Source organism: Mesoplodon bidens, assembly GCF_964165515.1.
Source record: "Mesoplodon bidens genome assembly, chromosome: 5".
Lineage (NCBI taxonomy): Eukaryota > Metazoa > Chordata > Mammalia > Artiodactyla > Ziphiidae > Mesoplodon > Mesoplodon bidens.
Genome location: NC_138161.1, coordinates 93,454,474 through 93,480,389, shown reverse-complemented (window position 1 = coordinate 93,480,389; position 25,916 = coordinate 93,454,474). Strand labels below are relative to the sequence as shown.

At 35.8% G+C, this 25,916-nt stretch overlaps 1 protein-coding gene across 4 annotated transcripts in view; it reads left to right on the top strand.

The window, feature by feature from the left end:
- Positions 1-25,916, top strand: part of TBL1XR1 (TBL1X/Y related 1) — a 179,150-nt gene that overhangs the window by 135,546 nt on the left and 17,688 nt on the right. For all 4 annotated transcript variants that reach the window (XM_081235653.1, XM_081235654.1, XM_081235655.1 and 1 more), the window contains 7 exons: positions 11,070-11,215; positions 13,343-13,565; positions 14,283-14,415; positions 14,803-14,944; positions 17,579-17,642; positions 17,740-17,837; positions 19,071-19,131. In XM_081235653.1, coding sequence (XP_081091779.1) covers positions 11,070-11,215; positions 13,343-13,565; positions 14,283-14,415; positions 14,803-14,944; positions 17,579-17,642; positions 17,740-17,837; positions 19,071-19,131 — 867 coding nt within the window. The remainder of the gene's footprint in view (positions 1-11,069; positions 11,216-13,342; positions 13,566-14,282; positions 14,416-14,802; positions 14,945-17,578; positions 17,643-17,739; positions 17,838-19,070; positions 19,132-25,916) is intronic.

Below are 25,916 nucleotides of genomic sequence, written 5' to 3'. Positions count from 1 at the left end.
TTCCCAAGCACCATCACTTCTCTCTGGCTTGGAACAGCTGAGAAAATTATGTCCAACAGTGGCAGGGACAGAAAAAGGGAGAAGAAAGTAAAGTAACCAAGAATGCAGAATAACTTGTTATGAAGCTTTGAAATGAATAGATCTTATTTTGTTTTGTTTTATTTTCAATTGGTATACTGGTATTGAAGGCATATCCAAAGAGGACATCCATAGACTATTTTGCATAAGATATAATGATTAATAAAGTGGAAAAGGTAGTGATTTAATGACTGTTACATATGTAACATGTATGCTCATGTTTGGATATTGTTATATAGTACTTTGGACCATTTGGAAAGAATTTGTTGGGTCAAAACGAACTCTGGTTTTTCTGCCTTTGAATCTGACCACCAGTTAAGCTAGAGCTTTGAGGCCTTAGACACTAAAGCAAAAAACAGTGTGAAACATTAGTGCATGGGAAGTATATTGTAATGGCTTGTAGATGTGTTGTAGAGGCAGCTATTTAGGTTCAACTGTATGAAGCTACTGTTTCTGGAGATGAGAAGCAGTTGTAATGCTCAGCAGCATCCTGTGGTTCAGCCTACGCTGAGGTGAAGTAGGAGAAGGTGAAGTTAGAGATATGAATGAACGCTCAAATCTTATTTCCAAACAGAAACCCACAGATTGATGTTTTATGTCACTATAAGAAAATACAGCAAGTGAAAGGGACAGTAAAATAATACTCTGGATTAATTTCTGAAAGAGTGTCATCCAGTGATTAAATATTATCAAAAGTCTTAAAGTTGCTTATGTTCTCAGAGGACATCTTTCTAAATTTCATGTTTTAAGGTATTTTATATTGCAGTAAACATAAAGCAAGAATAATATTTTTTTTACAAAAAACTTTGTATGGTAGACTGATATTTATCTTATTAAGTCTGTGTAATTGTGAACTGTGTTCCTAGTTGTGCTTTGTGTATTCTTTAGAAAACTTTATACTTTACAGTCGTACTGGTGATGAAGTATGATGTTAAGCCACATCTCTAAAAATGTGAACACCAGTCCCTTTATAAAATTGGTAACTTCCTGTTTACATTATGTTTTATAGGGGAAAATCAGACTACACTGATGACATATTTTTTTTAATACAGAAGTGACTTTATTATGGGTTTACATTGTAAAATAACATTGTCTTCCAGCAAATTAAAATATAAAACAACTTGATAATAGTACATGGTTGCTAATTATTTACAAACTCACTTTAAAAACTCAAAATCGAAGATTGTGCCATTTTTCCCTAAATCTAATTCTAGTTCTTGAAATCTTTGATTATGTTGAAATTGTTTTCTCCTGCATGAACTATTAATACAAAGTTTTCTCATTCAAATATAACTTTTTAAATAATTTTTTTATAGGCAAGGTCACAACATAAATTTGCTTTATAAGCTTGAATATATAGTACACACATTTGAAAAGTACATGTTTGTTATTCTCAACACTCAGAACTTTGTATTAGGCAGTGGTTTCCATCATATTTGCTCTGGCAGTTGTTTCTTAAAAGTCTTTAATTTTTTTGTTTTCTCCACACAGAGGGAGAAATGACACCCCTACCCCCTCATATCTCTGCTTCAGAAAGACTCTGAAACTGCAACAACCAAAATGATAAACTACTGAGGAAAAAAGCCCACTCAAATTGATAGGTTCCAAATTCCTTAACTCAGCTATTTCAGACTAATTTTAGGTGTGAATAGCTCATAAGTGGTATTCTTTCATGCCAGATATGTCCGATTTATGATTTTTTAAAACATAATTGCTGTAAACGTGGGCAGTACGCAGCCTTCGTATAGGTTCTGATAGGAATAATTGAGTAAATTTCCCACTTTGCCTTATTAAATTACACATTATCTTATACTGCGTAATGTGGTGAATCTGGTGCTCATTTGAAAAGGAAGGAGGTACTTTTCAGAGGAGCTTGTGTTTTGAAGACTGTTGGGGAACGGAATGAGAAGTCAGCATAGTAGTACTTCCAGTTTCCTTTTCTGGCCCTGTCACAGAAAGGATGGACGCAGTAAGAAGGTCAGAGATAGAGGATGTGTTCCAGGGAGAGGGAAGGGGACCTGGTAGCACTGATGACATTTTGACTTTGCTCCACTGGTGGGTTGACATGCTCCAGGTGGTTCTTAGGCTCTATTAAGTTTGAAAGCCACTGGTCTGTGTTAGTTGTAGGACAGTTAGAACTTGACAAGAAAGTGTTGCATGTCCACAATATCTTTTTTTTTTTTTTTTAAAGAAGATGTTGGGGGTAGGAGTTTATTTATTTATTTATTTATTTTTGCTGTGTTGGGTCTTCGTTTCTATGCGAGGGTTTTCTCTAGTTGTGGCAAGCGGGGAGGCCACTCTTCATCGCGGTGCGCGGACCTCTCACTATCGCGGCCTCTCCTGTTGAGGAGCACAGGCTCCAGACACGCAGGCTCAGTAGTTGTGGCACACGGGCCTAGTTGCTCCGCGGCATGTGGGATCTTCCCAGACCAGGGTTCGAACCTGTGTCCCCTGAATTAGCAGGCAGATTCTCAACCACTGCGCCACCAGGGAAGCCCTGTCCACAATATCTTGAAAGAAAAATTATATTTAGTAAGTATATGAGCTAAAGTAGAAAGCCTGAAATGTACATATTGAGGTTTGGAGTGTGAGAATATCTCCTAAAGAGGGAGGTGCCCCTAAAGTGGTGTATTTTTATTTGTAGGCAAGGTTTAGCAAGAATGATGAGGCATGTTTATGACATAAAGGTTACCATGAGACATTCATTTGAAATTAACTCCAGAGATAAGAGGAAAGAGTTTAAGAAACATCCGTCAACTCAGGACAGGTTTCAGATAGAGCTCGGAATCTAACCCATCTTAACACTTGCCACTTATGATTCTGATCTCTAATTATACATAAAACTGGCCACTTTTGTAGTGGATTATAGTTTTTGGAATCACCTAGTCCAGTAATTCCTTCTCTGGGTTGTTTTGGGGATTCAGTATTTATTTATCACTGTAACTTAAAAGAATTTCATACTCTTACGGAGAATTAGTTGTTAAATAACTAAGAAAAAATGATGTAAATTACTTTCAGGCCATAGTTATTTCACTTGAAAGATTTAAAACAATGCAGAAGAAAGTAGAATCTTAATATTGCTACCTTCCCTCTAAAAGAGTGCTGAATCGGATTAGGAGATAGGAAGAAAAGTATTTACAGCAAGAAAGTATCTGTGCCAAGACATTCAAAGGGCTTGTTTGTAAAGACCTGCCACAAAGGAAAATAAAATTTCCTTCCTGCTTGTCTCATTATCTGAAAAGTTCTCAGAAAGTCTAAAAACACCTTATGAGGGGCTTCCTTGGTGGCGCAGTGGTTGAGAGTCCGCCTGCCGATGCAGGGGACGCGGGTTCGTGTCCCGGTCCAGGAAGATCCCACATGCCGCGGAGCGGCTGGGCCCGTGAGCCATGGCCGCTGAGCCTGCGCATCCGGAGCCTGTGCTCCGCAACGGGTGAGGACACAACAGTGAGAGGCCCATGTATGACAAAAAAAAAAAAAAAAAAAACACCTTATGAAAGTGTTGTTCTTTTTTGATAAATGTGTGATTTAGAAATAATGTTTCCAGTAAGAGCGTCTCATATTCTCTGCAGTGTTTAATGTTGACTGGACTGTGGTATCCATCTACAGAGGAAATAAAATCACTTAAATTGTTTTAATCTTAAATACTTTGTACTGTGTGCTAAATCTTCTATTACGAATATTATCAGCACTAGAAAATATTACCTGTTAAAAGTACCCCCCACCCCCAAATACATAACTTCTCAGAGCTCCCCATTTTCTCATTCATAAAATTTGTTACTTGTTGGAAAAGGACTATAGTGTGATAGCCTCAAATGTTTTATAAACTTCTCTTTGGAATAAGCCATCCTTCCCTATTCATTAAAATTAATTAAGAGGAAACTTTATTTATTGTGGGATGGTTTTACTGCGTTGGAACTTTTGTCTTTCTTTTTATCTCTAGAAAGTTCACCCTAAACATATTACTTTGGTTATCTTCATCATTTTGCACTATTATGAATTAGACTTTTCATATTTAATACATATTTCCTGGGGAATAAAATTTGTTAATCTTTTTTTCTTTTGAGATAACTTGGAAATTGAGTGTATTTGACATGTAGTACTGTAAGTAATGATGGATTTGATTCAGTATGCTCCCTTTAATTAGCATTCACCCAAGGCCATTAATAATTTGATTGCCCTAACAACTCCTGTCTAGCAACCATATGCAGAATAAGTACTAAGTGGTACATACTATAGATAGTTGTATATAACAGAACCTGATGCAGTGTTAATTTTAGAAGAGCTAAGCTGGTTTGCATCTGTTAACTTTTCCTTCCCCCCATCTGCTCCCCCTTTGTATCACTTGACTCTCCTGTAGTTATTCACAGGTTTTTTTTTTCCTAAAGAAACTGTTCCTGGCAATTATTTGTGAACTTTGTGGCACCCGTCTTTCTTGTTACTTTGTTTAAGATGAAATTTTATTTTGCTTAAATTATGTATTTGGTTTAGGGGAGAATTCTGGATTCTAGATTTAACTGTCATCTGTTACATGTTTAGGAACTCAGTAACATATTTATGGTGAACTTGAATGTTGAATGCTATGAAACGGTTGCATCTTATGATTGAAAACTAACTGGAAAATGCAAAAACAACATGTGCTTGTTACTGAGTAATTTTCTAGGTTGTGATTCTGAGTACTGTTATTTTTAAAAATCCTCATGTTTTTAGAACTAAGATTCATTTTGCCATGTAGTCTCCATTTATGAGAAGGTGATGATATATGTAGGCTTAAAGCATTTGCTTCATGAAAGATCATCTTGTCTCTACTGCACCCCACTTCTCTCCACTGTTTCCTAATCATTTCAAAGGGATATTGTGTCTCCTAGGAAATAGGCCTTGTACCACACCACTTCTTCTGACATGATGCTTACTTAAAATGTTATATTTGTTTTTAAGATCACACATCAAACACACCCTTAATTTGGAAATCTAAACATGATCATAGTGGGCACAAACTAATCTGAATGTTTATGTATAACATTAAGGTTCTGATTTATAACACCAAAGAGCCCATTCATTTGTCTTTTTCATTTAGTGACTTTGTATTAACCCAGACAACGGACAGTAAAATATCAGCAATAAAACGACAGTGTAGTTTCTCTTGACTCAGAACTGGGCTAGATAAACATTCCTTCCTACATAAGCCCTGCTGGTGCCATTTATAAACAGATTTTTACAGCAGGCTGGATGGAGTTAGGTTAAACTGGCTATCAGTAATGTGCCTCTAGCCGTGAAGAATGGGAGTGAGGGGAGCTCAGCATCTGGTATGTCCACCGTGAGTCTTTCAGTTTTTATGAGTAGATGGTCAGTTACAAAAGTGTAAGTAGGTATATAGTTTTGCTTTATAATAAAATAAAATATGCAGTAACATTGATTTGACACACAGAGTTGTTTTATACATGACTCCTTAGCAACAAACAGCAAGCAGTTGTCATAAATGCTGGTAATTACTATAATTTTATACTTCCAAATCAGTTTTTCTCTTCTTTTTGTAAGCTGACTGACTGTTTTTTGCTGATAAAGGAAATTCCTATTACACATTCCTACTGACATACTTGTTAAAAGACAAAAGTGCTTTAATAGTTGCCAAACAGAGAACTTGTTCAATCTTAATAGTAATCTTTTTGTTTTTTTAGGAATAGCCAGCGTAGCAAGGGTATAAGGAAACATAAATTGCTGATGGCATTATAAATTTGTACAATTTTTTGGAAAAGGAATTTGGCAATCATGAACTTCCTTTAAAATGCTGATGTCCCCTTCTACTTTTGAGGGACTCCATCCTAAGGAGAAAAAGATAGATATATATATATATATATATATATATATATATATATATATATATGGCAAAAGCCTATACACCTAGATATTTGAGGTAAGAGTCTTTTTCAGTAGTGAATATTGGGAAAGTCCAAATGTCCAGCCATAGGATGAATAATTTACTAGCTAAGTTCATTTATTGGCTGAATATTATGATAATAAAATTATTTCAAAATATAATTCATATCAAATGTTCATAGTTATATAGATATATATTTTTTAAGGGCACAAAACTGTATAGCCAGTGTATTGTGCTGGAAAGAAGGAAATAAAAACTTTTTTTTTTTTTTTTTTGCGGTACGCGGGCCTCTCACTGTTGCGGCCTCTCCCGTTGCAGAGCACAGGCTCCGGACGCACAGGCTCAGTGGCCATGGCTCACGGGCCCAGTCGCTCCGCGGCATGTGGGATCTTCCCGGAGCAGGGCACGAACCTGTGTCCCGTGCATCGGCAGGCAGACTCTCAACCACTGCGCCACCAGGGAAGCCCGGAAATAAAAACTTTTTAACAGTTGTATTTGGGTTTTGGTATTGTAATTTTTTTCTTCTTCTTCTTTTTTTTTTTTAAAGTGCTAGGTCTAACTCTTCAACATATGAGGTCCCCTATAGCATTTTTTCCTCTACTTCTTTTTACCTTTTCTAAAACCTCTTTAAGCATTTAAGTAGGGAACTTTTTATAGTAAACAAAGCTCTGGGTCTGTAGGACAGAATTGGAAACAGATTTGGGGGCAAGGGAGTATTATGGTGATGGAAGCAGGGATATAACTTTCTGGGCTTTTCTGACCTGAAGCTTAAAAAGGACCTTGGATAAATCAGATTTTGCTTCCAGACCAGGGCACTGTGCTGTGATAGTAGTTAAGCTTTGCATTTCCCCGCCCCCCCCCCAGACACCCACTTGTTGAGACACCCTACGCCATAACCGTGTTCAGGGCCCCTTTTCATGGTCCTGTATTCTCAATTTGCAAAGTAGACAGGCTCTAGAGGACTTGACTTCCCTTTGAGAATATAATCCCTGTCATCCCAAGGGAAAGCACTCCTGAAACAAGCAATATGTAGAAAATGGTTGTCTTGTGACCTCATTTCTTACATGGGAACAGTGCATGGTCTCAAGGGTAACTCCACATAGACCCCGTACCACTGCTGGTCTTTATCACTGAATGTCACTGAAGTACTGTATACTGAGCTTTGTGGTTTTCAGCCTTACTCCTCTCTGGAATTCCTTTTCTACCTCCCAAATCTTAATCACTCTAGTGAATGTGTAGAATATTTGATTACAAAATCTTTTATACAGAGTATTATTTATATCAGATTTGCTTCTACCCCTGGAAAGAAGGGATGCTGTATTAGGCAAGCAGGCTAGACTTCAGCATTTCACAGATTTAAGTTGATCCTTTTTGCCTTTTACCATGTAGATCAAAAGTTGTCCCTGAAAAAGTATTGCCTGCGTATATATTTACAGATAAATGCAAATAAATATATTTTGGCATAACCCTGGTTCAGGTTTTAGTTTCTCAAGGGAGATTTAAGTCGTATGTTTTTTCTGGATGCATAGATTTCCTGATGTGCTAAGATAAATTATAGTAGAATTGCATTCTGACTTAACAAATGTTTTTTGAGCGCTAGTATAATTAGGTGACATCTAGTTTCCCAGAATTGAAAGATTACTAGACATAAACCCCATCCTCAGGCAGCCCAGTCTGTTAGTCATATACATACACACAACCCGTAGACGCTATACATATACAAGTTACAGGGTTAGCATAGAAGAGAATGATCAATCCTGGAGCAGCAGAAGGAAGGACTTCACCTCTATTCACATAGGAGAAAAGAGCACAGGAACCCATAAGTCCCAAAGGCATGAGATAGCACAATATATTCTGGGTGTTACCTTGTAGTTGGCAGTCACTTGAATTTAATGTGCATTGGGAAGAGTGGGAGGGTGGAATTGGGGAGATGAGCCTGGGGAGATGGGTAGGGTCAAGATTACAAAAGTAACTGTGTGCCACACTTAGGAGTTTGGCCTTGATTATGAAGGCCAAAAGGATCATTGAAAGTACTCAGGAAAGGAGTGGTATGATCCGTTTTTTTGGTTTGTTTTTAAACATACTTTGTTTTTTAAAATTTATTTATTTTATTTATTTATTTTTGGCTGCATTGGGTCTTCGTTGCAGCGCGCAGGCTTTCTCTAGTTGCGGCGAGCGGGGTCTACTCTTCTTTGTGGTGCGTGGGCTTCTCATTGCGGTGGCTTCTCTTGTTGCAGAGCATGGGCTCTAGGCACGTGGGCTTCAGTAGTTGTGGCTCGCAGGCTCTAGAGCGCAGGCTCAGTAGTTGTGGTACACGGGCTTAGTTGCTCCGTGGCATTTGGGATCTTCCCGGACCAGGGATCGAACCCATGTCTCCTTCATTGGCAGGTGGATTCTTAACCACTGCTCCACCAGGGAAGCCCAGCATGATCAGTTTTTGTTTTACAAGTAGTAGTCTGGCTATAGTGTAGCAAGCGTACTGGACTGGGGAAGAGAGGAAAGGAACTTATGACAGCAGTGGTCCAGGCAGAGGATGATGGGGGACTAAATTCCACATTCTGGCACAAAAGGAAAGCTGATGACAGGGACCAGAGAGGGAGGATTGATAGGATTTGGCAAAATGGTGGAATGCCAGGGGCTGAGGTGGAAGTTTAGGATGACCTTCAGGTATAGCAAAGTAAGGTGAGAAATTTCTAAGGAAAAAGAAGTTTTAGGGAGGGAAAGAAGAAGAGTAGTTTTGAACATAATGATTTTAAGCAGTTGTGTAATGCTGTAACTAGAAATAAAAAGTTATAGTTGAGTTCAGCATGTATTTAAGCAGAGCATTTAAGTATGGACCTTCTTTAGGGTAAACATTAGCAATAAGTGCCAAAACAGTGCTAATGACTGCTTTAGGGTTATTTTCTTGCTATTTGAGAACATTCTAAGCACATACGTAATAACTTGAGATGGCAGTGAGCACCTGATCTCACAAAACAAATTTGGGATATAGGCAGCATTCCAGCCCAAAATTGACATCGTTCTACCTGCAAGTCTTAGGATATTCTTTGACATAAGTTTGAACTCTACCATCTAATTAAACAGGGTTAAATGTAATTAATGATTATTTACATTGTACTTAGGAGTTGGAGTATAGAAATCACAGACACTGTTACAATTTAGAAGGCTTATGAAGATCAAAATAACTTGCTAATAAAGTGTCTTAATGTTTCATGCACTACCGATGCCACTTTCTAATACCCTGAGATGAAACAAGAACAATGATGCAGTCTTTTATTTTTTGTTAATAAACAGGAGCTCACTCTGCCTTAACTTTATCCTTGACCATATTCTAACTGTTCAGTAGGACTGGAGAACGCCGTGGTGACGGCCATGGTCCCTGAATGAGTCCTTATTGCCTATGTGACTGTTTTCACATCTGCTAATTCAGATAATAAAGTAATAAAAGTATATGTGTGTGCATGGTATAGGCCCTCTATAAGTGGTATCATCTATCTTGAAGTCTTTTTAAATCCCTAAGCCACTTGGCTGTTTAGCTTTATTTTTCTATTTATGATCTACTGCAGAATTTATTTGGGGAGGGATATGAAATTGAGAACAGGAGTCTCCAACCTCACTGCTCATGGATTTCACTGCTGTATCTCTCACCCTTTCACCCCATCCTTCCCAGTCTTTTTTCTCAGCTTCCTATCCTGGTGATCTGGAGTCTACTCACGCTCAAGTAGTTTTGGGTTTCCTGACAGGGACAATGCAAAATGGTGCATTTTTTATTTGTATGTTTCTTAGCCTTCCTTGTGAGCTCAGGTTAAGTTGCAGACTGTACATGCGTTTAATAATGATCTTGTCTGTGGGCGAAATCAAGAAGTCAAAATTCAAGTCTTAAAGGTAACATCTTTTTACTTCTCACTATGGGTATTTACAGGAATGGTTAGGTGTCCCAAAGAGGTAAGGAGCACCCCTAAGGAAAATCAACCTTGGTGTACTTTGGCTCTCTATTAACCAATTAAAGTTTCTCCTAGCCACATGCTATTAGTGAGCCCACAGTATTTTATTATATAGACTGTTCGTAAGTGCCACAAGGAGCCTGAGAGTGGGAGCACAAAATGGAAAAAGACATGGACTAAGCACTAAACAGCTAGGCTATACAGGCTAGATAACACATTATATGGATTAAATTAGTTTATCCAAGACCCAAATAAGCCCATGTTCATTTACTTTATTTAGTATGAAAGTTTCTTAACATTCTGTACAGATGTAGAATTGAATTATTTAAAATACATTAATGACAGTTACTATTTAATGATAAGCTCTGCAGAGGATGATAATGTTGGTAAAGAAAATAACCACCCTTGGGTCTATCAGTTTACTAGAATTTTACTTTTGAATTTGGACTTGATTTTAGTTAAAAAAAATCAAGGCCAACGTAAAGAGATTTTTGTTATGTGAATGTTTTGGTTTAAGTATTTCAAATTAAAATTAAAGAATTGTTGTTGGACAATCACATTGGATTTTCACTGGTCAACTCTTCATTTTCTAAAGCTTTCATTTAGATGGGTTATTACTAAGTAACAAAGAATTAGTAACATTTTTTTAACACTTAATCATACATACAATGAAATTTAAGCATACAAATTATTTTTCATTATTAAATTTCAGTTTTCATTCCTTATAGTAGTTTGCTTTTAATTTCCTACATAGTTTTTAAAAATAACCTGCAAAATACTGAATTTGTAAGGTGTGTGATGATTTGTATGTAGAAATTTAAATATACTACAGAAATATTAAATGTCAGTATACCTTGGGCTAAATTATCTTGAGTGAAGCAGTTGAGTCACATGGTCTACAAAGGCCTTTTTCCAGTTTTAAAGTTTGATACTATTTGTTGAGGAAAATTATGTGCCACCATTATGTAATTAAGGTGAAAAGGAAAATACATAAAGGTTAACTTGTTTGGATTTTGATACTTTGTTTAAAAACATATTTGACCTTAGCTAACAGTCTGGGATTTCAGATGGGTGGAATGTGATTCTGAAAGACTGTAGAGGTCTTTCATTTGTGTCACATAGCATGTTGCCACTTGGAGAATAAATTGTTATACCTTTTCTTTTGCTTTCAGGATTTTCTCATTCAGCGTTCACCTTTGGTATAGAAAGCCATATCAGTCAGTCTAACATAAATGGTGCCCTCGTCCCGCCTGCTGCATTGATTTCTATCATCCAGAAAGGTCTACAGTATGTAGAAGCAGAAGTTAGTATTAATGAGGTAAGGAAGACTTAGTTCAAATACTGATTCTTACTCCTAAATGTTTCCTTCAGTATCTGATATCTTGCTTACTCATTCATTATCTGACTTCAGCTTCACCAGGTAAACAAGATTGAAGGGCATTATTCCTAATGTGGTGGTCAGGTCATACAGCCAAGGCATGTTGGCTCCCAACTGTAAGAGCCATTATCTTACTTCTCTTTACATGGTTTTTATAAGTATACAGTAAGAAATAATTTTCTTTAAAATAAGAAAATTGTGCTGTGGCATACTGAGAGCATAATTGATTGAGAAATTAGAAATTCTCAGGTTATTTGGTGATAACTGATTTTGGAAGGAAGTTTATAATTAAAGACAACTCTTGATACTATTACCTAGGTCTGTATGGTATAGGCAGTTTAACTCATGCGTCAGCCAACTATGACCCATGAGCCTAATCCTGTCTTGCTCGTTTCTGTAAAGTTTGCCTGGGACGCAGCCATGCTTCTTCATTTTCATAGTATCTGGCTGCTTTTGTGCCACAGTGGCAGCATTGAGCGGTTGTGACAGAGACCTTATGGTCTGCAAAGCTCAGAATATTTACTCTCTAGTCTTATACAGAAAGAGTTTGCAAACCCTGGTGTAGCTGAAAATTTTCATATGTGGTCAGGATTTATGATAAGTGGAGCTTTTTTTTAGCTTATTTTCATTTCAGAGATTAACATATCCCCCTTTCCTTATGCAGGTATTTTAAAAACTGAAGCATCCATGGTTTCTACATCGCTGTTTATTACTATAATTATATAGTCTGTTAAATTGATTATTTTTTCGTTTCCTCATCTCTATAACTGAAAAATCCACTAATACTAAATTAAAAGTGTCCTCATTGTCTTTTAGCACTTCTCTCCCAACAGTATCCTTTATTGCAGAGGATGATAAACAATTTGTACCAGTGGCCAGAGATGAAGTCTCATTTTTTCTGAAAAATTTTTTGTAGATTTAATATAGTACTCCACAATGTAGCTGTATTGGTTTTAATATTTTTAAGTTACTTATAAGTTTAAGTACTTTCTCCTACTCCTCAAATACTCCATTACATTTGGCAGTTCAGAAAGATGTGCTGTGTTTTGTAACTCGGAGCACCCCATCACACTGCTGTAGATTATCAATAGTGCATGTTCACTAGCTTAAGTGAGCCAGGCTTCACATGTGCATATTCCTATCTAATATGCACTGTTCCTATTTCTGACTTGCTCTGTATCTGTGTCTCTTCTTGTGCTTGCTGAAGAACTCATTTTGAACTTCCAAATATCAATGAGAGGAGCTTTGGAAAATTATAGCAACTTGACAAAATTAAAGAGCATTAGCCTGTGAGTTATGGCGGTACTTCTCAAATGTTAGTGTGCATAATACTCCCCCAGAGAGCTTGTTAAAACAGGGATTCCTGAGCCCTTCAGAGATTTTGATTCTGTAGGTTTGAATCTACATTTATAACAAGTTACCAGGCGATGGTGGGAGTGTTGGTCTTTTGATTGTACTTTCAATAGCACCAGTTAACAGATTCCAGCTGCGGTTGACTAGCTGTGGAACTGCAAGTCTTTAACCTTGTGGTGCTCATATTTCAACATTAGTAAAATGAGATGCTTGTATAACGTAATATCTGATGTATATTTCTGTTTTAATATTTTAATAAAATCACAAGAAACTTTTGAGTTCAACGAAGCTATTTTAAAAGTTTTTAGTTTTAGAGAAGTATTGAATATTACTAAAATGTGGCACCAAATCTCTTATCATTGTATGAACTATTCCATATTGCTTTTGACTAACAGAACTTTGGAATATAATTAATAAGCCTTTTTTTTTATCATACACGCCTACTTTTTTATTTCTTTGAAAATTTCAGCTTTAATCTGTGCAGCATTTAACAATATGAACTCTGTGAGGAGGATTTAAGCAGCTGTTTGTGGTGCATCTTGTAGGTTCCTTCTTCCCTCCTGATTCCTTTCCTTCTTACATGCATTCAGAAAATTATCTGAAAGTATTTTTTCTTGGAATGAAGATTTCCATTTCTGCTGTTGACTTCTATGAATACAAATTACTCTAAATGTGTTACCTTTGATTTTTCTTCTCACAATTTTTCAAATCCAGGATGGTACCTTGTTTGATGGTCGACCAATAGAGTCTCTGTCACTGATAGATGCCGTAATGCCTGATGTAGTACAAACAAGACAACAAGCTTACAGAGATAAACTTGCACAGCAACAAGCAGCAGCTGCTGCAGCTGCCGCAGCTGCAACAAACCAACAAGGATCTGCAAAAAATGGAGAAAACACGGCAAATGGGGAGGAGAATGGAGCACATACTATAGCAAGTGAGCTGAGAGAAGAATTTTTTTAAGTTCCTTTGCAGAAGAAATATTTGCCTTATGGGGATGCCTCATTTTAGCTGAAATAACATTATCTATTTCATTTTTGCAACTTGTTCCCCTAACTTGTATCACACAATTCAGATTTTTAATGCCTAAAGCTCCATAAGGCTGGATTTACTTTCATGAATTTTATTTTCTTTTTAAAATATTTAGAAACCATTTTTCTATTGTTAAGTGAATGTCATATCTGCATTTCATTTCTAAGTATAATCTGTAACACTAGTCATTAACAAAAACAATGAAGCTTTGACATGGAGATATAAAGGCAACTGTGATGTTATATGAATGATACCAGCAACCCCTACTGGCAGAAACTCAGAGTAGTGTTGGCATAACATTTTCTCATTTTAGCTATGTTTGGGTATAACCTCCTTTCACAGTCTTCCTCTACTCCTGCTCCCTGCAAACCCCATCTCTGAACACACACTTAGATGCACATCTCTTTTTGAAAAAAGTATGTTCATACTTAACTAAAGATAGGAATTTATTTTTCATGTGATAAATACTGTGCAGTCATTTTCACCATTACCTGACATAGTGGAAGAAAAAAAGTTACACTGTATTATGAAGGAGATATTTGCTAGTTAAGAATTCTTTTTTTTCTCCAGTATGTTGTAATATTACCTAACTGGAATTTTCCATTTATTTCTCATGATGCAGATAATCATACTGATATGATGGAAGTGGATGGGGATGTTGAAATCCCTCCTAATAAAGCAGTTGTGTTACGGGGCCATGAATCTGAAGTTTTCATCTGTGCCTGGAACCCCGTTAGTGATCTCTTGGCATCAGGGTACGTTTCTCAAAGTGAAACTAAAATGGATTTCTAAAAGTATCTTACTGAAATATTGCATTTTTTATAAATACATTACGTACATTTTCAGGATTTTGTTGTTGCTTATTTGTGGTCATTTTGCCTCTGTAAACTTTTATTCCTTCATAAAGTAATCTTAGAAGTTTTAATCTTAAAAGTTACTACCTCAGGAGTGTTTGGGCCCCCCCCCCCCCAAAATGGAGACTGAGAAAAACACTGGAAATGGAAATCCATCCCTGATAGTCTAGTTTTTATTTGCCTTATTAATATAGAATGTAAATTTGTTGCCTTGATTCTGGAATACTTGAGAATATCATGAGGATTTAAAATATGTTGAGGATTTAAAATATGTTGCATACTTTATAGGTCTGGAGACTCAACAGCAAGAATATGGAATCTTAGTGAAAATAGCACTAGTGGCTCCACACAGTTAGTACTTAGACATTGTATACGAGAAGGAGGGCAAGATGTTCCAAGCAACAAGGATGTGACATCTCTAGATTGGAATGTGAGTATCACTGTACTGTCCATGATGGATGTAGTTACTAATATACTTAACCTCTCTGAGCCTCAGACTAATCGCAGGGCATGTCAGTTTGTTCAGATATTTTTGGATTTCACCAATAAGAACCACAGACTAGAAGTCCCCACCCCCAAATGTATTAAAAACAAAGACTGGCCCTTGAGCACTCAGACCAAGGTTCATCTTCCAGCTCCTAGTTTATCTAGCTGTAGAACCTTTGTATAACTGGTGGTCGGTCACTCTGTACTTCATTTTCATCACATGTAAAGTAGAAGTGTAATGGTCCTATGTAAATGAAGTAATAGATGAAAATCAATAACAGGCACATACTGAGTTCTTAACTACTAAGTCCTTTGTTGGGGGTATAAGAGAAATCTATATAATAAAAACATTCTTGTTTTCTTATTTTGCTGTGAACTGATGAAAACTTCATCGCCAGCTGCCTTTTAGGAACCATTTGTCTAGATTACAAGCTTTATCCTAGCTGTAGGAATCTTATAATTCTCTGATTCTATATATGATTCAACATCTTTGACTACTCTGACTTACCAGGAAGTTTGATTTCATTATTGATAAAGCTTTACCCTTTCAGTTTCAAATACATGATTAACAGCTTTGTTTGTTTCCATTCCCATGATTACTTTGTGGAAAATTAGCATTTTTAAAGTTTCTATACCTTTTCCTTTATTCCATGTTGCCTTTTTTCTTCCTTATAACTTTGTACCCATTTTTTAATAACCCCCCACTGCACCACCTACCCCCCCCAATTCTAAGAAGCCTCTTAGACTATATCAGTGTTACCAAGAATTTTAGGGGTCAGCTGTCCTTTCCTGCGCATGTGGACATCCTTTCCTTCTCTGGCCTCTGTTTAACAACTTTTTGTGGGGCTTTCCAAAGAATCTTCCAAATCTCATTCCAGGAAATGAGATCTATCTTTAAAAATGATTACACTAGCTAAAGTTCTCAGTTTCTATGAAATTTTTCCAGACTTCATAGGTAAGGATTTTTAGTGTTCTTAGTTCTAAATTTCCAGCAATGTATTTATCCTTCCCCTCCTATAAAGTTGAGAATTCTAAAAATGAAAAGAGGTTTAGCACATTTCAGTATTATTTGATTGTAGGGTCAGAGCTAAGAATTATCTTCTTAATATGGGACCTTACTGTATCGTAGGTCAAAGGCGTTACAGCCTTCTTAAGCTGTTTGGCTCAGAGACCATGTTGATTTAATGAAATTTATAGTTTTACACTGAAAAGGATGGTTAACAAATGGTTTGTTGAGCTTGGTGGTTCTGAACTGCAAGTTAAAGTTTTTAAAAGTGTGGACTTTTCAAAGATTTATTATTCACTGTGAACTTAAATCTTCTGCTAAAAGGGGAAAATGTTACTATTGATTAATGGCTCATTTCCATGAATAAAGCAAAAGCCTGTGAGATACCTGATCTTCAAAGTATTCTTTTCCTACCTTAGTGGTCCGTGATGTAAAACATTTGGGGACCATTAGTTGAAAGGAAACTTTCCATCGTGCAGAGTCTAGAAATAAGCTTTTGCTGTTGGCTTCGACATTGCTCCCTCTTCCTGAGATAGAACTAGAGGGGATTTCCAAATCCTAGCAAAACTGCATCTACAACCCCTAGAACCAGCATTTGTTTGTCACTTACTTGTATAGCTAGATGGCTTGAGAGGTCTGAAAAAGGTGATCTTGTTTTCAGTGCCCTACCAAAAAGCATCAAAAAGTACTGAGTAAGGCAGGATTTCATTCTGTCTCTCCAGTAGTGTTTAATCATCCCAGCAGTAGTCTGTGTAATGAACTCTGTAACTTGCATTTCCATAGAATAAGTTGGATCTTATCAAGTCCTTCTGTTGTACCATTATTCAAGGCACAGTAGAGGAATATAAGGTTAGAGAAAATGGTATGGATTTCTTCTCATAGTAGAGTAGTTCCTGACAGTTGGTACTCACTTCATTAACTGTAAAGTCAGCCTACACTCTTTTCTGGCTGTTTTTCTTGTGTTGCTATTTTTATTGGTAAGGATTTCATATTGGGAAAGAATTAACAAAAGAAAGAAACATTTAGTGATACTTAAGAATCTGATCATCTGAAACAACAATATTGTTTGGAACATACATATACACACACACATACACAGTTTAGACAGTAAAAGATTTAGAGGGAGAATCATATAAAAACTTCTAATAGTAATGAAATATTTTGGAAGATTTTGCTTTTTACTTTTATAAAATCATCATAAGATTATGATTTTGATGTCCTTCCCAATCCACCCCCCCACCCCCATCTTTAGTCATGTGCATCTATGAGAATGCAGCAGACCTTAGCATACATAAGAGTGATGTTGATTCTGCTCCAGAGCAGTTCCTGCCATTCTTGAGATTTGGGTATGAGGCTTGCACACTGACTGAATGCTGCCAAAGTACTAGCTTCACAGCAATGAAGGGTGTTTTGTAGGCCTTTTATGGCACTTCCAAATAGACAAAGCTGAAGATTCTGAAGCAGAGAATGTCACGGATCTGCTGTACTTAGGATTTAAACATAATATATTTTAATAAAAATTAAACACCCTTTCTGGATTATATAATTGAAAGAAATGTGTTTCTCTGACAGAGTGAAGGTACACTTCTAGCAACTGGTTCCTATGATGGGTTTGCCAGAATATGGACTAAAGATGGTAAATGAAGCTTTTTCTTCTTTTTTTATTTGTTGTTATTGTTGATCTAAGTTATAAAGTTTAAAGTAATTTTAATGTTTTTCCTTTTGAATATTAGGTAACCTTGCTAGCACCTTGGGGCAGCATAAAGGCCCTATATTTGCATTAAAATGGAATAAGAAAGGAAATTTCATCCTAAGTGCTGGAGTAGACAAGGTAAAAAGAATATTTAACTTCTGTAAAGGTTAATTTGTTAAAGAGTATAATTGAAAATAATGTTTTTCTCTACTAATCACATAAACAAGAAAACATTCATATTTGGTAAATTCATATATAAATTTATGATAGGAATAGTAATGCTTTCTTAGATTTTCTGTCAGCTCATTCCTGAATCTACTCATTCAGATGCCCTTTATTCTTTATCTGTGTGACCACTCCTCATTTTTTGGGAATTTGAGCCATAATGAATGTCATACATCCTATACTTTTTGCGTCCCTTCTACAGTTTCTAGTTAATCTCATCAGTGATTATGGCTCTGGAGAGATTTCATGGGAAATCTTAGAGCCAGTCTGTTAGCTGAACTCTTAATGTTTAATTGAAAATGTAAGAAATGCTGGATCTTTCCAGCTCTTTTCACCTAACAAGACTGGTAAATATGGATAGGTTGAAATCATGGCCTTCTTTCTCCTTCATTTTCTTAAGTTACTGCCTTTACCACACCTCCCAAAATGAATACAGATTTAAGATTATTTTAATACAGGAAAGTACACACTCAAAGTTAACTGTATATTGTCAAAAAGGGAAGTAGAAAGAAAAGGAAGAAAAATGAAGGAGGCCAGGAATGGGAAGGAAGCACCCTATTAATAGTTACTGCCATTCTACAATATTTTATGACCCCAAAGTTATAAAATTAGTGATGGGAGGGTATTAAAGGAATTGTGAATATATCTATTCAGATTTATGTGTCATACTTTGATGTAATATAAAAGACATTGTTTTACTTATTATCAGAATTCAAGCTGCCTTTATAGGTAAATGTGAGTGTTAAAAATCTTAATATTGGAAATTAACTGATTACTTTATTAACCAAAAATTTACCTCCTTATAGCTAAGCAGCTATAAAAATCTTACATTAAATACACTATTGCAATGGAGTTTCTTAAGCAGTCTAATATAATGTCTGGTACTTTCTAGACAACAGTTATTGTTTTTTGAAGTAAGTTGACTGATAAAAAGTCACCAGGGAAAAATTAAACAGCTTAATAGTCATCTCTCTCCTCCCCTTCCCCCGAAGTGGAATATAGCCTCGTTGTACTAAAGGTAAATGTTATTAAATTAAATGCACTCTGACATTTCATATTGCTTTAATATAATTAGGCATCTGATTTATGCATCTGTGATAAACGCTTTCTAGCTTCTTAGCAGTATATTTTTCTCTTCTATCTCAGACTACAATTATTTGGGATGCACATACTGGTGAAGCCAAACAACAATTTCCTTTTCATTCAGGTAAATCTTCATAATTTACATGAGAATTAGAACTTTCTTCTATTTTTCTAATTAAACTTTTAATAGCATATAATTCATCTAAAATCTTAAAATATCCAATATTAGTCTTGTTACTAGTCCTTTGAGGAGTTGATGTTCTTTGACTTTCAGATAGTTAATTGTCAGAGGATCATCAAACGTTTTCTGTGAAATGTACCATAAAAAAGCATTTGCAGCCTGGTGCAATTAGAGTTGGTAATATTTAATGGTAAGAACATAGATTTTTGAGTCAGGAGGACTAAGTGTGAATGTCGATTCCACGCCACTTAACAAGCTTTAAGATTGAGCAAGTCATTGAACCTTTCTGAGCCTTACTTTCTCTATCTGTAAATGAGGGATAAAAATAATACCATTTGTTAAGAGCATAAGACATATATATGAAAATACTGCATAAACTCCTACAAATTTAGATAGTCATTTTTCATTTTGAATTTATGTATCTAAATCAGTCCACCTGCTTACCTAAAATAAAAATTATTAGGCTTTCCTGGTAGTGTTGGAACTTTGGTGCTTTAGATGTTTTTCTCTTTTAAGAAGTAATTTGATACTTAAACCAAATAAATATGATCCCCAAAATAGTGTGCTTCTTTCTCCATGATATACGGCCATGCAACAGGGCATCATACATCCTGATGTGTAGTGACACCTAGATTTTAGTACCTACACTCTTGTGCAGCCTAGAACTGTTGTGCCTACTTTCAAGGAGGTTCCTGAGGACAGGAACTGATGTTGAACTGGAACAAGATGCTTAATAACTATTAGAACAGTAGTTTTTTAGTACTGCCTGATTTAATTGCATTTTGCAAGATTTTGTTGTGGTTGGGTAGAGTTTTGCATTGGAGGCTGACTTAAGTAACTCTGGTTATTTTCAAATCTTTGGTACCATACTTTTTACAAACAGCCAGTGGCACAGTGTTACCATTAAAATCGAAATATATAGCTTCTGGCATTTAGCTTTTTTGTATTTCTCTATTTAGTGTGATTAAGCAAGCCAAATAAGGTACAAAAATGATTTTTCAGTAGTATCTGAGTAACATAATTTTGCAAGTATTATGTTAAACATTTCAGCTTGATTAACACTTAACCACATTAATAAGCATTTACACGTCAGTTTTTGTTTACCTGTTTTAATCCCGTTTCACCTTTGCCTCTAGTCCTCACCCAGATGGAATTCTCTTAGCCCTCTGGCTGTTCTGCCTAAAGTTTCTCCTACATCCTAGGAGTGATGGAAAATTGAAATAAGTGTGTGTGTGGCACTGTTACTAGCTGCTATATAATGTGTACCACCTTTGTGTTGGAGATGATGCTCTTTATATACACGATCCCGTTTAGTCTTGGCTACAGCCCAATGAGGTAGATGGTGTTGAAGTCATTTTACAAATAAATAACCTTTTTACCCATGGTATTCTTTCCTGTCATGCTTTTTTGGTTTTTTAAATGGCTTTATTGAGGTATAATTGGTGTCAAATCATCTATACATATTTACATTGCACAGTGTGGTATATTTTGACATATATATATATATATATATATATATATATATACACACACACACACACACACGCACACCACTGAAACCATCACCACACTCAAGACAGTACATCCGTTAGCTTCAGAGTTTCCTCCTACCCCCTTGAAATCATTCCCTTCCCCTTCCCCAGGTAGCCACTGATAGTCTTAACTGTCACCAGAAACTAGTTTACATTATATAAATAGAATCACGCAGTATGTATTCTTTTTGTGTCTGGTTTCTTTCACTCTGCATAATTATTTTGCATTTCTTTTGATTTATGAGTAGTATTGTATTATGTTGATATACCAGGTTGTTTATCCATTTACCTGTTGAAGCAAATTTGAGTTGTTTCCAGGTTTTAGCTATTACAAATAAAACTGCTGTCAACATTCATGTGCTTATCTTTTTATGAACTTGTGTTTTCATTTCTCTGTGTAAAGACCTAGGAAAGTTATGGCTAGATATATGGTAGGTCTGTGTTTAACTTGTTAATGCCCAACTGTTTTCCAAAGTTTATGTTTTCCAAACTGGTTTACATTCTCAACAGCAGTGGGTATTCCAGTCCCTCCATTTCCTTGCCAGCACTTGGTATGTGGTCAGTCTTTTTAATTGTAGCCACCCTAACAAGCGTGTAGTCGTATCTCACTATGGTTTTCATTTTCATTTCCTAATGACTAATGATGTTGAGCATCTTGTCATGGTTTAATTTACCATCTGTATGTCTCCTTTGGTGAAGTATCTGTTCAAATCTTTGGATTTTTTTTTTGAGGTACGTGGGCCTCTCACTGTTGTGGCCTCTCCCGTTGCGGAGCACAGGCTCTGGACGCACACGCTCAGTGGCCATGACTCACGGGCCTAGCTGCTCCGCGGCAGACCAGGGCACGAACCTGCGTCCCCTGCATTGGCAGGCGGACTCTCAGCCACTGTGCCACCAGGGAAGCCCAAATCTTTGGATTTTTAATTAAACTTTGTTGTTTTCTTATTGAGTCTTATGAACTCTTTATATATTCTGGATACTTATACATACTTGTAAATACTTATCAAGTATTTACAAATATTGTCTCATAGTCTGTGGATTGTCTCTGCATTGTTTTGACAGTGTGCCTCAAAGATCAGATATTATCAATGATGAATTCCTTAATTTATTAATTTGTTCTTTTATGTATCGTGCTTTCAGCATCAATCTAATATGCTCTTTTTCTTTTTGCTTGATGTAGAAGTTGGGGTCACTGATTTGAGACCTTTCTGCTTTTCTAATGGGGATATTCAGTGCTATAAATTACTTCTAACTACTACTTAGTGACATCTCACAATTTTTCAAATGTGTTTTCATTCAGTTCAGAATACTTTCTGGAGTAATTTTGATTCCTTCTTTGACCCATGGGTTATTTAGAAGTGTGTTAATCTCTGAGTATTTGGAAAAATTTTAAAGATCTTTGAAATATTGCTTTCTAATTTAATTCCATTGTTCTCATAAATGTCATTTAGGTCAAGTTGTTTGATAATGTTCAAATCTTTTATGGCCTTTACTGATTATTCTGTGTACTTAGACCATCTGTTACTGAGAGAGGGGTATTGAAATCATTAACAATAACTGGAAAATACAATAATTTCTATTTTCTTTGAAGCTCTGTCAATTTTTGCTTTATGTGTTTTGAAACAATGTTATTAGGGGCATGAATGTTTAGGAATGTTGCAACCTCATGTTGAATTGACCCCTTTATCATTTTGTTAGCGACCCTCTTATATTTTTCTATTTTATTTTTTGTGCTCTGAAATCTACTTTGTCTCATATTAATGTATCCCTTCCAGTTTTCTTTTGGTTAGTGTTGGCATGGTATATATTTCTCCATGCTTTTACTTTTAATCTATTAATTTTGTTATATTTGATGTATATTTTATATAGGCATCATATATTGCTTGTTCATTCAATATCAGCCTCTGCCTTTTAATAGCAATATTTAGGCTGTTTACATTTAATGTGATTATTGATAATGACTGCATTTAAATTAATCATATTTCTATTTATCTCATCTTGTTTTGCTATTTTTCCGCTTCCAATTGGATTCATTGAATATTTGTGTGATTACATTTTTCCTCCTTTGGTGGGTTATTAACTGTAAATCTTTTATTTTAATGGTTGCCTTGGGATTTATAGTACACATCTTTAACTTACCACCATCTACCTTCAAGTGATATTTTAAAGGGGTTAGATAATAAAATTTTTTACCCGTAGTTACCATTTCCAACTCTTCATTCCTTTACACAGATACGTAGTTTCATCTGGTATCATTTATTTCCTGCCTGAACTGCTTTAACATTCCTTATAGTGTAAATCTTACGTTGATGAATTCTTTTTGTAGGTATTAAGAAGTCTTCATTTCACCTTCATTACTGAAAGATATTTTTGTTGGGTATAGAATTCTGGGGTTGACAGGGTTTTTTTCTTTCAGTACTTTAAAGAAAATGTTGCTCTGTCCTCTTCTTATTTACACTATTTTCAATTTGAACTTGCTACCATTTTTATCCTTATTATTCTTGTCTTGTTTTCTCTGGCTGCTTTTAAGATTTTTCTCCTTATAACTGATTTTGTGCAATTTGCATATGTTGTGCCTTGGTTTAGTTTTCTTTATGTTTTTTCTCCTTGGAGCTTCTTGGATTTGTTCGTTCATAGTTTTCTTCAAATTTTTGACCATTATTCTTTAAAAAATATTCTACCTCCTCCCCACATTTTTTTTAACTTGAAGTTCTGATTATGTTTATTAGTCTGCTTGGTGTCCTGTAATACACTGATGTGCTGTTCATTTTTTTATCCAGTCTTTTTTGTTTTTCATAATCTCTGCTGTTTTCAAGTTCACACATCTTTTCTTCTGCAGCATCTTATCTACAGTTTATTTCATCCAGTACGTTTTTTATCTCACATGTTTCAGTTTTAATCTCTAGAAGCTTGATTAAGGTCTTTTTTACATCTTCCATGTTGCTCCTTAACTGTTTGAACAAATCATATATAGTTGCAAGTGCTTTAATGTCTAGGTCAGTTTTTATGATTTGATTTTTCTCTTCATTTTGGTCATATTTTCCTGCATCTTCGCATGCCTTGTTACTTTTGATTGGAAGTGAGGCATTTTGAATTTTATGTCGTTGGTTGCTGGATATTTCTGTATTCTTATAAGTATTTGTGAATTAATTCTGGGACATAGTTAAATTACTTGGAAATGGTTTGATCCTTTTGGGTCATGCTTGTAAGATATGTTAAATGGCAGTGAAACAGTGCTCGGCGTAAGGCTATTTATTTTCTGGTAATGAGGCAAGAACCTAGATGTAGTCTAACCAGTGTTGCATGAATCAAAAGGTTTTCTAGTCTAGTGGATTTAGACACTGTTCCCAGTCTTGAGTATCAGGCATTGTTTCTTCTAATTCTTTTGAGTGGTTCTTTCCCAGGTCTCAGCTAGTATCTTCAGATACTTGTGCTGATTCGTACTCAGCTAATTGTGTGAATAGGGCCCACTTCGGGTCTTTAGAATTCTTTCTCTGTCTGCATAGCTCTGTCCCTTCTAGTATTGTGAATTCTAGCTGCCTTCAGTTTTCCAGATTTTGAGCTTTATCTCTTCCACTCAGGAATTAATCTCTTCCTAGGGAGATTCCTCTTCCCTGTGCCAAAATCTGGACATTTTTCCAGATCATATGTTTGAGCAGTTATAGAGGCACATTGTTGGTTGATTTCCCTTCTCTCAGGAACCACGGTCCTTTATTGCCTGGTGCCCAGAGTTCTGAACTATTCTTTCATATATTTTGTAATTTTTTGGGTTGTTTTGGGCAGGAGGTAAATTTGGTCCCTGTTACTCCATCTTGATCAGGAATGAAAGTCTACCATGATTTTTAAATTACCATATTTTAATTCCTGTACTGTATTTTTGTCCATATACACTCTTACATAAAGCATAAATCATGATTATAGATGAGTTAACCACTTCATATTCATTAGGATGGCTATAAAACATAACAGTGTTCACGATGATGTGGAGAAATTAGAATCCTTGCACTTTGCTAGTAGGTATGTAAAATAGTACAGTCGTTGTGGAAAACAGTATGACAGTTCCGCAGAAAGTTAAATAGAGTTACCATATGACCCAGCAATTCTACTCCTAGGTAATTGAATTGAACGCAGGGACTTGAACGAATTCATGTCTGTCAATGTTCATAGCAGCATTTTTCACAGTAGCCAAAGGGTAGGAACAACCCACTATCCATTAGCAGATTAGTGGAAAAACAGAATGGGTCTCTATATACAATGGATTATTATTCAGTCATAAAAAGGAATGAAGTTCTGATACATGCTACAACACCAGAGAATTTGTACATGTTATGCTAAGTGAAATAAACCAGACATAAAAGGACAAAGAGTATGATTCTACATGAGTAGAATCTAGAATCATTCTAGAGTATGATTCTAGATATTTCACGAGTATGAAATATCTAGAATAGGCACATTCATAGAGACAAACGTAAAGATTCAAGGTTACAGAGGCTGGGAGGAGGGGGAAATGGAGAGTTACAGAGTTAATGGTTAATGGTTACAGAGTTTCTGTTTGGGGTGATGAAGAACTTTTGAAAATAGTGGTGATGACTGTACAACATTGTGAATGTAATTGATACAACTGAATTGTACAGTTAATTAAATGACAAGTTTTATGTATGACCATAATATTTTAAAATTATTAATGTAATGTACTAAAAACCATTGAATTGTACACTTTAAATGGATGAAATTTATGGTATATGAATTATATCTCAATGAAGCTTTTATAAAAAAAAAAGCAAATGAATATTAAATGCCTTTTTTCCCTTCCCTCATAGGTTTGTTACCTCTCTAAATTGTGAAGGATGCATAGGTTAACCAAAAACTAAATCAGAATTGGAGGACACAGAAATGGAATCTTAGCTCCAGGAATTTTTTTCTTTTTTTTTTTTGCTGCACTGCACGGCTTGTGGGATCCTTGTTCCCCAGTCAGGGATCGAGCCGTGCCCCTTGCAGTGGAAGCATGGAGTCCTAACCACTGAACCGCCAGGGAATTCCAGCTCCAGGAATTTAAAATATTTTGTAACCCTAGGCAAATTAACTTTTCTTAGCCTCTTTCATCATGTGTAAAATGAGACTAGTAATAGTAAACACACCTCTCACATATTACCTACATAAAAATACATTTTACATTAAAGATGTGTTTTTATCCTA